The following is a 13,215-nucleotide window of genomic DNA, read 5'->3' on the forward strand; positions in this document are numbered from 1 at the left end:
ACGGAATTTTTAAAAATAGCCCGTGGCATGTAGCATAATCTTTATCGTTGAGCTGGGTTATCCAATACGCGGACATTATTAGCACGAGAGATCGAAACACATATTCAACTAATTAACAAAAATTTACTAAAGAACTTCTCAGTTGATCACTTTACGACACATATTGCAATTTACGAATTGTATCCGGTGAGCTTGTCAGGCGAATCCACTTGGAATGAATTTCCAGAATGGCACCACCTTGGAGATATGCGCCATCAAACACGCAGGGAAAATGCACTGTTGTTCCACTTACTTTTTTACCAAAATGTTTCTCACTGACAATTTTTACGCGAGGTACGTGTGTTTAGTCGCTATGGCGTCTTGAAAGCAATTGCGGTGTTCTTTATCCTTTATTTCAAAGAATACCGCGCAGTGCCCAATGGCGTTAGAGAAGGGAGGTTACAGCAACGAACAGGATAAATCTTCATTTACGTGGTGCACTTTCTCTTAAGTCAACCTGTTCTTATTTACTGTTCGGACGAAACAGGAGTTAGCATTGATGTTCGTCTTGGTTTGGTACTCTAGAATGTTGCAGTCATGTTCACTGCACCTTGAAATAGAGCGAGGCACATCTAGGTAGGTTCCTTGGTGAATTTAAGTCGTATACTGTGGTATCTTAAATGTAGAAGCTTCAGCCTCAGATCCTTCATCGAGCGTAAAGTAATTCCATCCAAAGCTCACCCGTTAATGCCGTGCAACTCTTTCTCCTTCCGTACCGCTCCAAGACGAATCTTTACAACTCGGTTTCGTATTTGCTCTAGCATGGCAATGAGGGTAACGTCGGCGAGGTGCCCCACAACAGAGCGTCACAGCTTTTCACATTACTCCAAGTGTAGAACTCCTAAGGTGATAGCAGACGTGTGAAAGACCACAGCAAGTACAAATAGTTCCGGCGCAGTTTGCAAGAAACAACCATTTTATTTCAGTTGCGCATATTTCACCGAATTCGATGGTAACTGCTTAAGCAAAACGAGAAATGTTCTAGAAACTTATAGCGCAAGATGCAACGACACCGCAATTCAGGAATGAGAAGGAAGCCTTCAAGTAGCTTTAAATGAGCTCTCATGCATTAAAAAAAAAAAAAAAAAAAAACAGACTTGGCCGATGTAGAATGGTGAGCGCTGTTTCACGAGTACTGACGCCTCGCGTCTAAACGTTCAAAGCGTCCGTATAAAACTGCGCATTTTATTTTCGTTTTTAAGAGCTTATAAACGCTATACAGACTTCGAAAGGACGACACCGCTGCGTCTTCACTAAAATAACGGGCGCATTTTACGGTATTCCTAGGGGGCACAAAAACGAGTACGGTCTGAGAAAGCTAAGCGCTGGTTCGGTCTGGACCCTTGCCTTGAAGCTCTCGATTTCGGGTTGGGTCCACGTGTCCTTGTACGTCATGTAGTGCCACACTGCAAGCAGAGAGAAACAGGCGGCGTCTGAGGCGTGAACGGCCGACCTCGAATAAAGATCTACGATATAGGTTGCGTTTCACAACGGCACGACGAAACAACTGGGGCAGCTCAGTGCCGAATATTTATGGAGACTGTCGCACCTTTGTTCATTATGTCGTTGCCAATAGCGATACAACTGGGTTTGAATCGACAAAAACGAATTTCTTCAGTCCGATTGACTATCGTATGCTGTGCCAGAAGTAATGACATTTAAATCGGGAGATCTAATGTTTACATTAGGGGTGGGCGAATATTTGACGTTTCGAATACGAATGCGGATAGTTAGTGCGTGTTCTGCGATTCCGTAGTCGAATAATAAACACTAGCAAAATATTTCGCACCAACCGACTGTTTAGGTAACAGCAAAAGTTTTCGAAGCAATGCAGGAATCAAGTGGGAAATGCAGGCATTGTTTTCCGCTGCGCCGCGGAAGCCTACATGACAGGCTGTGATTTGTGCTTGTACTCTGTCATTTAGGGCTCTTGGCAGTCTAGCTGCGTATAGCAGTTTTATTTTATACGCGACAATTAATCAGCGGTGTTTTCCTTGCAACGGGCCCTTTTTCGTGTGTCTACGGCCAGACACCATTCTTCAGTCTATAGCCTTATTTCCCCGCAACTTGTGATCTTTTTTAGCAGCCATTTGTTTCGTCTTTTGGTAAGCTAGTCCTGCAACAGCCCTTTTTTTCTAGTAGAGTTGTTTGCAACCAGGCTCTAATGTTCTTGAAAGGCTATTCTATCATTTTTAATGATAATTAGGGATTTTGAGCCTCAAACTGATCATTTGTCCCTGATAGTGAGCTTTCCTTCTCGCAGTAGTCAGTGAAGGCGTGGTACTTATTTATATTGAAATAAATATTCCTGCTTTAAGTATGTACATCTGCGCTTGCATATTCGATATTCGATACTTACTATCCATATTCGATTTGTATTTGAAAAAATTATATTCACCCACAGCAATTTAAAATATTCTAAAAAATGAGGAGAGAGAGGGTGTTATTACTTAGCACGAAAAAAAGTGACTATAACCTTGTGATACCCCTGTAAGATTATAATGACTGTAGCCTTCGATCCTTTTTTCAAAATTAACGCGGAAGCGATTACACCAAATATTCATCCCGGATGTACAGTAATATGCATGCCGCACTGGATAAAAGTGGTTTAATCATATTCTCGCGACAGCAGACTCATTCACGAATTCATTTCTGCTTGTCTAGATCTAGGAAAGAGTGAAACCGATTGCCTAAAGAATTTATACCTATTATGTTTAACGAGCTATTCGTGTCGTCACTGTGATGTTGCTCTTGTTCTTTGCGACTGTTTGCTGTTTGTCAGAATTGCTTCGTTTGCTTCGATCTGCTTGTATTCATGAATCAGGTCTTCACCCCCAAATGAATGCCACTAGGCACTGTGGATAAATAAATAAATAAATAAATAAATAAATAAATAATAAATAAATAAATAAATAAATAAATAAATAAATAAATAAATAAATAAATCACAACTGATTTAAAAGGCGATTACGGCTCTGGAGAATAGCATAATAAAGAATTAATTCAAGTAATAATTTGTAAGAATTGTAGCTCTCATAAACAGCCTTTTGTGCAACGCGACACGTCGTTACGATAGAAAAGCTTACTCAGGAGCCATAGCTTTATCTACCGAGAATGATTCTGGCATTTTACCGTAATAACAATAACTGCGCTTCTGCGGCGACATGGTCGAAACGCGTTTAGTGGAAACTTCATTTCGTTCAGGTCCTTGCTTTGCCCTATTTCTTTCGCTGTTCATTTCAGCGCTATGCCGTGAAAGTTCAGTGAGCGATTTTGCGGTAAGGCTCTGGAATGAAGAGAGGCTTTATGATTTCAATGCGGATCCGGTTGTTCTCAGTGCGAACAACAATCGGTTAATTACACTGCAGTAGAGTACTATGAAAGGCTTCATCAATCAATGACTGAAACTTCCGTAAACATTTTTCTTCGGAAGCCCATAGCTCAGTAAAAAGCATAGCCAATTAGATGAAATGCAGAGGCGTAGTTGTTCGTAATGCAAATCAAGGCCCGGACAAGTAACGACTCTGTTTCAGTTATGTTCATTATCGCGTTTTGCCGGTGAACTTAGCTGCGCGCTGCCTGCGTCATCACCAGGATCGGCTCGCCGTGAGTGGTTTACGATAATAGAATCCACGAAAAGGATTGATTACATTATGTCGCCCTAAGATCGCTCAATCGCCGGAGTGTACAGCATGAAAGCTTTATCTTTAGACTGGGTGCGACTACAAAGTTTTTGTTGTTTTTTGGCAACACGAACTCGGTCATATGAGCCACCGCGGTGGACATAGCCGCAAGTGAATTTCAGCAGTTCGTACCGGAGCCGTCATCGTAGCACTCTCTCTGAAGGAGGTACTTGCAGTTGTCCGTGTCCACGATGAGAGATCTGGATTTGACTGGAAGAGAAGAACGCGCATGAGGACGTGATGAATACATCAGCTGAGAGAGCTTCGTTATATTGCCATTGAGTAGTGTGTAAGCGTGACACTATGTCCTCCTAAACACATTCGTCGGCCCTTCCTCTACCGGAAAATGGGGGTAAGCGAAGCCTGTCGTGGGTGCACCTTGCGTTATGTTTCGTGTGAGTAACTTGACCGTGACCAAGGCGAGGCCAGGTGATCTGCTCGGTGTTGGCGAAGTGCCGCAGCTTCAGTGGCTCGCACCGTAGGATCGGCCCGTCAGCGACGCGCCCTTTCACGGGCGATCTCCCGTAGGCATTCGGCGAGAGCTGCCTGTTGTTCGGGAGTACGCACAATGCGCGGCCGTCCCATCGGTTCTACGAGACTGAACTGAACGGAAACGAAGCGGGCGCAGCGCGCGCGAAACCCTTTCCTGCCCTTTCCCTTTCCGGCGGAAGCGCAACGGCTCTGACTGGCTGCGCACGTGGCGTGAGCGCGCGCCTACGCATGCTGGCACCGTGCCTAATGACTCACGCTCCGGCGCCGGAAGTCGCGCCGGCATAGAGCCGGAGTTTCAGCGTTACATCGCCGGCGCCGGCTAGCGTATACAAGGTTCGCTTGAGAATCAGTAGCCCCTCCCCTGTCGAGGAAATGCGAGTAAGCGAAGCTTGTGGTGTGTTTCTTCGGTGTTCCTCGGAACGAATTGCACTGACGACTACCACGTTATGCTCGAATCACAACCGGTCTCATGCACTGCAGCTGGCTCTTAAGTCCCGGTTGAGAAACTCGCGTTGAAACCTGGCCGTTGCACCGGGGAAGTTGGCGCTAGCGCTGCCGAGGCGTGCACCACCATTGTCGGGTTCCTGGAGGGCAAGACGACGCTGACGTGTGGCCTCAACATCGCACTCCAGCAACTCGGAGTCCGCGGCTCTTCGCTGACGTTTCGCCTGGGCTTTGGAAGCCCTCACGGTAGAAACGAGCACAACGATGACGAGCCCTTTCCCGAGCGAGTTCGCGCCGCCGTTGCTCAAACGCAGCCTGCTCCTCGGCGGAAAGCACCATGCGGGGCCTTCCTATCCGGGCGCCGAAACTGATATGAGGCGAGGGAAGCCCGGCGAAGCACGCGCCAACCCCCTTTCATTACCTTTCCCTCCCCATGACACACCAAACGACGCTGATTGGTCGCGCGCATCACGTGATCCGGTGCCGGGGCAGCTTTTCCCGCACCTGCTCTTTCTTTCTTTCTTGTCACTGGCTCATACCCGCATTGCATACGTGGGTATGCGCCACGCGTGAGTTTTTGCATGACTACAATGCCGCTGAAACTTGTGGGCCAATACAAGCTCCGCTTGAAAAAGAAAATCAGCTTAAATATTGTCACCGAACCTTATGTAATCTGTCTGCATGTACGCGCGACGCGAATTGTGTAGTACTTTCTGGAAAACACGCCGGCACCAGCGATTACTCTGGAACATTCCATGACTCATGTATAAAAGCCGAATGCGCTTGACCCGCTGATTCAGATTTTCGACTGGACCGCCGACTGTGTTCGTCGCTATCGTTGTTCTTTGAGTGTAGCCTATTTTTGTGGACACAAGTTCCCCAGTAAAAAGCTCGTTTTAGTCATTCACAGTACTGCTGCTGTTTTCTTCATCGTCAGTACTACGAGGCAATATGGTCAAATGTTTCCTACCGCCGTTGCCAAGGTCCCTCTCCAGGTAGTTTCCTCCATTTACTGCGACATATAGGTACCTGCAAAAATAGCATAGAAACAGTTTGGTAAGGAAGAGGATAAAAAGCGTGTTTGTATAAATATAACACAAAGAAAGAAATAGTAGCATAAAAAGAAATAATATTGGAAACTACCCAGTATATGCCTGACGTTTTTACTGCTACTGTAAGGATCTTGTCCTCAAAATGGACAACCTTACGTAGCAAACACGTTTTCTTGTGTGCCCCTGGTTTTATCAATTAATTTCTCTTTGTTCCTTGCTCACACAATGGTTTCTATGACCTCAAAAATTTTTTTCTTCTTCTGGACACAATACAGTGCGTTGAAAACCACGAGACCATGGCAATCTCCCTGAGCCTAATTAAAAGTTTACATGAACGCGCGCAAGCGAGCGTCGTTCATAAAAAATTATTGTCATTGGTACCAACAATAATGATAACTTAAATATGAAACTTTGTGTTCGAAATGCCACTTCATTCACAAATAAATAAAGAAAAAAAAGCGAAAGTTGTGTTGCTTTCGCAAGGAAACACTGGCTATAATAACGAATAATTTAAGTAATGATTGTTTGCAGCAACTGTGTATGAGCAATTGAATCCGCGAGGAATTCTGGTATATTATCACGCCACAACTCTGTGTTGAAACGTTACTCTTAGATTAAAACTAGTACCGTTGAAGAAACTTGGCGCAGCCTTTCGTATTCTGCCTGTTTCCGATATACTCCCAAGAATATCTGACTCAGTAGTTCTTCTCTGCTCCAAGGTATGTTTTTTCAGGGGGATATATTAATAACGTATACGTCAAATATATACCGGGTGAGCCACGTAACTTGAGCCAAGCTTTAAATATATGCAAGTGCCACGTAGCTAAACAGAACCAAGGTAATGTTGTTTGCCGTCGCTTGGAGATACTCAGATTATGATTTTTTTTTGCATTCCGCCTAGTTACATAATTATTCCTAATTAATTATTCAACTTCTCATATATTATAACTAGATGGAAAGTGTCAATGAGAAGATTGTAGAGCAACATAAAACGCTCCCGATAAAGCTTTCTGTTGCTCATTACTTGCTAGATAAAAGTGTTTTTCCAAGCATAAGAGAAACCCGCGAGTACAGAGAACTGCCGCACGATGTGTAACACTACAGAGGTGACGCCAAATGAAGTGAACCTTCTATCAGGGAAGAGTGACGCATCATGTGAGGCGGTTTCATCCCATTCAAAGAAAAAGAAAACAGAAAAAAAAACAAAAAACAATAACAAAAATAATCAAAACAAAAAAAAACTAAAAAAAAAAACGTGAAGCTCGATGACGACGAGAAGCGGCTGAAGCAGTCGGACAACGAGAAGCTTCGCTTACTTCGATAATCATCTTCGATGGTGCTTGCGTAACTTTTTTTCCAGTCAGTTAATGACTTAAATCCCGAACACAAAACAATGGGTTATCCTTAAGTTTCACATATTTAAGCTCTATACTTCCAGTAGAGAGCTATGCTCTCCTTATCTGCAGTCATTATTACTTTCTCTGGATGCTATGGTGTTAAGTGCTGTTAAGTGTTAATATAATATCCTCAATTTTTACCGATATTCTATATGCGTCGTTATGCCAGGTGAACGTACTGCGCGAGGACGACGTTCACGTGCAAGCGTACAAATTGCTTTACATTCACCAATTATTGTTTACTTATGCGTACTCCTTGACGTATTATTTAGACCTTCTTCCCTTTTCCCCACTAAGGTCCCCCTGAATAAAATTAAACATTCCTTCATTCATTGCAGTGTTGACGCGAGAAGTTATTATAGCCTAGTACAACATGTCGAGGTACAAACACTGACATCTAAATATAGGACGTCAAAGCATGCCTTCGATATACTGCACTCCGAACGCGCTGCTAAACGGGCCGTTAATTCAGTAAGTGTGAGAGTGAGACGCTTTTGTTTTCTTTTTCAGGGATAGCTGTTTTAACCGGATTGAATATGTGTAGAGTAAGCGTCATCGTCGTCAATGTTTGCGCACTTCTACCCTCCCCCTTTATATCCCTACTCCCTCCCTCTCTCCTTCCCTCCAAATGTTTCTCAAAACAGCCACAGTTCCATACAAGATATTCATATACCGAGCCGCATTAGTTCGCACCGGGTAACCCAATATTGGTGAGTAGTGCGCCTTTACGCCTGTTTTATGCGCCACTAACCTTGAACCACGTCATACTCATCAGAACGCATGCTTTAAGATTTCACGCTAGTTTTCTTTTTGTCAAGACTCCGAATTAAAAATGCATACAAATAGGGGGAAAAAAATGAAGGGCGCATAAGCTTCGCCTTTAAGAGTGGAACGTGATAGCATTATCGGGCCCCGTTTGCATCGCATTTTTCTTTATGACTAGGCTTCACTGCAACACAGAACGTGGGAAAGCCAGCTTGCAAAGACCCAGCCTATGCCCACCCCCTTAATGTCGGCTTCACTTTTAAACAGAAATGCATCGCTGGGAAGACATTGTTACAGGGGGAAATTAAGCCGTTTATATGAAAATGTGAAGGCCCAAGGACTTTTTTTTATAACTTTATTAATTGTTTGCTGTTGCCCAGAGGCGCGCGCGCGTCTAAAACGCATTGGGCAGGCTAACTCCAAGTTTGACCTGCCGTAGGGTGCCTACATGCAACGCTGCTTTAGGGTGGTGACAACACCAAAGTTTTGACCACTATTTAGCACCAAATTTGGTGGGTATCCATTTCGGTTCCCGGTCTCGCTAGAAGTCGTGGCGCATTCCTGCCGCTCCGATGTACCGATGTTGGCACGCGATCTATTAAATTTCTTTAGTTTTGCACCAATGCGCATATTAAACCTGCATACATCTTTAATATTCTAGTTGCCTATTCCTTTTATTTTAACACATCAAACCTATTTTTCTATTGCATGTCGTGCGACACATATAAAGCAACAAACAATAAGGCACCATGGCATGCTCGTGGTCGTATTATCTCACGCCAAGAATGTGAACTGCATTAAGCATTCTCGTTGCCTTCCACTTGTAGGTAATTTATAAAGGGTGTTTACCGAAGCGTGCTACAATAAAGACTGCGCTTACTAGCCTGTTTAAAAAAAACGCAGACGCGCCGTATACTGCACTCAGACACGCTATATGTCTCTGGCTGTTAATTAGTTTCACGTCACCAAGGGTTGCGGGAAACGTAGTCTGCCGGCTGGTCTTTCGCCATTTTGTGCCCCACATTCAACCCGCAATTAAGTTCGCGGCGGCAAGTACCCTTACAAAGGCTGTCACCACCGTAAAAATTTGGAGGAGTGAAACGCGATAGCGTTATCGGGACCCGTTCGCATCGTATTTTTCTTTATGAGTAGGCTTCACTGCAACCCACAACATGGGAAAGCCAGCTTACAGAGACCAAGCTTACACCGATCCCCTTAAAGTCGGCTTCATTTTTGAACACAAATTCATTGCTGGAAAGACATTTTTACAGGGGCAACATAAGCCGTCTTATATCAAAATGTGAAGGCCTTATGACTTTTTTTATTGTTTTATTAATTGTTTGCTGTTGCCCCGAGGCGTGCACGTGTCCAAAATTTAGAAAGGATCGGTTTTCAACATTCCCCTCTATGTTGCCTAGAACCAAATTACCACAGAAAACCATCAGAATTGGAGGACGCTTAAGCTTCGCCTTTAGGAGTGTAACGCGATAGCATTCAAAGATCCCTGGCTACTTATCAGGCTTTTTTCGCGTATATTCAAATTACAGAGCGACGCTATCACGTTTGTACGTTGTGTCGTACTTTACGATTTTTATGACGAATTTTACTTTAAGAAATTCAAGTTTTGTTAACCAACGCCTTGCGCCACGCGAAGGGCCCACCCGGTCGGGTTGGTTCGGGATGATGTGGTTCGGCATGATTATTTCCGCCAGACGCCGATGCTCAACGCCGACACCGATGCCGACGCCGGATTTTCTGCGACACGGGGCCCTTAACGTTGTCGCGTTAAAACAGCGTTGCATGTAGGCTGCCTAACCTGCCGTAAGGCTTCTCTATTTTTGAAAGGTAGCGACAGGTTTTGATCCAGCCGCCGCGCCCTGCGATAGGCCGGTTGGCGGCACGTGACCTTTTCGCCTTCCGCCCCGCCCAAAAAGGTCCAGCAGTGGTCGCTGTGCCGGCGGAATGTACGCATGTTCTTTGTTTTCGAGCGTGCATTTGGACGATTTTGGTAAGCAGAAAGCACTTCACGCGCCTCTGTTGCATTGTTCTAGTAAACTAGAAGTGCCTATGTACCTGATAATTGAGCGGACGCAAGAATTATGTGTTTGAAATCAACGTTTGCAGCGTGACGTGCTAGTAAGCCGGGCTGCTGTGCCTTTGGCTGCCGCAACCGCGCGGAGGTCGGAAAAAAAGTTTTTTTTCCACTCCTCGCGGTAACAACAATATCAGCAGAAGGAAGAAGGAATTTTCTATGGTTTTTACTCTTGCGTGCACTTAGGTTCCATTCCATGCTTCATTGCTCCAGCGGCCATAAGAAATTATAAACTTAAGAATTTTTATGCCTTGGACTTCTTTGATATAGTCGAACATCAACCAGCTGTTTTATTCTTGTGTTGGTAAGTGGAGTGCTACAGGACGCTGGGGACAATGGTGCTGTTTGCTAACTGCTGTTCTTTAATTGTGTCCTACTATGGGACATGCTTCAAATCAGTGCTTGCCTTTCAAAGAAAACGTTTGTAGTGAATTCGCGCTATAAAAGCGAATATTTAAATATGTGTTGCTTCATTTTACTGCATCTCTAGAAAAAAACCACCTAACTCTGCTTTTCTGGTTATAGTACGGTTTTAGAGCCTATAGGTGTATAACATACCCCAAATTTATTTGGAAGTGCATTGGCTAACATTGCAAACATACCTTTATATCTGCGGGGCTCGCAAAGGTACATGAGTATGGAGGTGGTTGGGGTAGTGAAATGGGGAAGGCTTGGAATAAATGCATGGTGCGCAATGACATTTCTGAAAGTTGTAGTAAGCTCACAACCTGCCTCTTCTCGCCGAACGCAAGCACTATCAGCTGACCCAAATATAACCTCTACTTCAAGTTACGCTGAATTTCACAACCTGCAAACAACGAATCACCTGTATGACCGCCGCTGTGGAAAGCTGTTCGGAAGAATGAGCTGCTTCGGAAACGCACGCGTTTTATTTCAACGTTTAACGTACTCCGGGCTCATTCAAGTTATTGTCCCTGTCGTTTGTAGTTTCCTGAGCAGATTAGGCCACAAATGTTCACAATTAACCACTTCAAGCGCGTACTGAGTACGCTTTCAGGCATCCGCGGAATGCACGGGAGCGAGCGGCGCATCGTCTGATAGCGCTGCTTCTAGGACCCCTCGAGAGGGCGCGCGGATAGTTGTCGCTGCCTTTGAAAAATAAAGAGCCTTAACCGGGCCGAGGAGGCGAGCGCCATCTGGATGGTGTTTTTGCAAGTAATTTACCCAGGCGCGCCACTGTTGCATGGTAGAAATGCTGGAAAAGGGGTTTGTGCTTGACTTTTCTCGTAACAGGATTTACTTTTCTCGTACATTGAAATCACAATCCGGCGCTATCATGTCTGTTGGTTGTGGTTGAGTCGTACTTTACGAGTTTTCTCACGGATTTTACTTTGGAAATTCAATTAGTTTACTAAAAACTCTGCGCCACGCGGAGGGCCTGAGTGATTGGGGTGTCTCGGGATTATTTTCTCAGCCATGGATGCCGACACCGATGCCGACGCGGATTTCCTGCGACACGGGGTCCTTAACGTTCCGCGCCCTAAAATTGATTCGTGTGGCGCTGACGAAACTCTCATTCCGCCGAACAGCACATTGCTTGTGACGTGTGTCTTGGACCACGGTGAACGCCACGGAGTAACTTAACTTTGCACATGGCCATGCATCAGACTCCAAATTTTAGTTTTGTTGCGTCTTCCTGGCGTGGGAGTGCCTTGTCACATATGAGTTGATGTCATGTCCTCTCTATATACTTGTTCTGCGCTTGTATATGTGCGCTTGTTCTTATGAAAACACGCAGCGTGCAAACTATTTTTTTAAAGTCTTGGGCTACCTAAGCATGAAAAACTTTGTCTGTCTGTCACTAGATTCAACCGCCCAGCCAAAACCAACCAAGCTACTAGCACTAGTGGCACGGGGTCATACTCGTCAACATTATACAGCGCAAAGGAAACCTGAGGCCTATTCGAGGCAAAATATATGTACAGAACCGCGATCCGCAGCGTTAATTAAGAATACACATTGGACTCGTTTTTACGTTAGTAAATGATAAATCATCGCATTATAAATGGTGTCAAAGAGATGCTACGCGTTAAAAACAAGCCGACTGAAGCCGCGGCTCTGTAGCCGGCTTTAAGCCAACAGTAATAAAAGATCCCAACAGATGACGCGACAGCAGGGCGAACGCGGGAAATTTGAATTGAATTCAGCAAAACCTCCATTGCATCCATCATGGGAGGAATGAGAGGGGAGGAGAAGAGTGTGAGGGGTGGGAGGGGTGAGAAGAGAGGCTGTTACGCATCAGGAGCGGCAGACGATTATCGTCTTTCGGCGTCATTTGCAGCGAAGCAAGCAGATATGCAGCCAATTTTCATTTCTTTTTTTAACGCGGATCACAATGTCAGGAATTACGGTACATTTTCTGGAGCACAGTGTTTGGGACAGCAGCAACACGGTCAAGAGAGAAAGTCCGAATAGTCGGGGCGACACTCACTGCTTCATGCCGCAGCGACGCGTCGAATTCTCCGAGTAGCAGACAAAGTCACCCCTGTCTGATTGGTCGAAGCTGTCGCGGTTACAGTAAGCCGGACCGGAAGGAGGGATCCACAGCGTCCAAGAGACAGCATTGAAGCCGCAGTCCAGGGTCTGCATGTTTAGAGAAAAACCCGCGGAGCTACACATGTCAAAGTTCAGGTACAAATCGAGTCAAGCTTATTTCACAAGACAGGGTGGAGTTTAGCTCAAGAACATAGTCGTCAACTGGTCAAACGCCCTAATTCCTGCTCGTATACTCTTACGTCTACGGTACGCTGCCACTGATGCACTGACCTCAGCACATTCGCCAACACACCAGCCAGCACTTATTCAAATTGCACGCCGTACCTGAGCTGTGCATGCTGCTATATTGACCCTTTTCGCAGCGATCCCGTGGGTGTTGCCATGTTTGATCACGTGGTGGCGCGTCTATTGCTTGCCTCAACTGCCTTCATTACCCCCGTGCTTACAATGGATGTATATGACGCCGGTGCGGCTTAGCAAACCTCTGCTTCGGGAGATAGCGTAGACGGTGACTGGGTGGACGACACGAAGCTTCGGCCACAGCTTCAGAGGACATGTAAAAGCGCTTTCGAAGCTCAGTAAGCTTTGTCCAAACGGCGCCAGTAGCGTAAGTGGTGCTTGCTCTAAAAGCGAGGCTAAATATGTCTTCGAAGCTATCCAAACTTTCCGCTCATGAATTGAATTAGGATTATAGTGTTTTGGTCTTCGTTGTTTACTTGGGGCAATTTTTTTGA

At 45.2% G+C, this 13,215-nt stretch overlaps 1 protein-coding gene across 1 annotated transcript; it reads right to left on the bottom strand.

The window, feature by feature from the left end:
* Positions 1-933: 933 nt before the first annotated feature.
* Positions 934-12,593, bottom strand: LOC119441751 (uncharacterized). The gene is made up of 4 exons (XM_037706362.2): positions 12,417-12,593; positions 5,629-5,687; positions 3,855-3,932; positions 934-1,445 (listed from the first exon to the last, which is right to left on the bottom strand). The coding sequence occupies exons 1-4, from the start codon at positions 12,572-12,574 to the stop codon at positions 1,312-1,314; spliced, it is 429 nt and encodes a 142-aa protein (XP_037562290.1). The 5' UTR covers positions 12,575-12,593; the 3' UTR covers positions 934-1,311.
* Between the last annotated feature and the right edge of the window lie 622 nt (positions 12,594-13,215).

The sequence above is a fragment of the Dermacentor silvarum genome, chromosome 2 (assembly GCF_013339745.2).
Source record: "Dermacentor silvarum isolate Dsil-2018 chromosome 2, BIME_Dsil_1.4, whole genome shotgun sequence".
Classification (NCBI taxonomy): Eukaryota; Metazoa; Arthropoda; class Arachnida; order Ixodida; family Ixodidae; genus Dermacentor; species Dermacentor silvarum.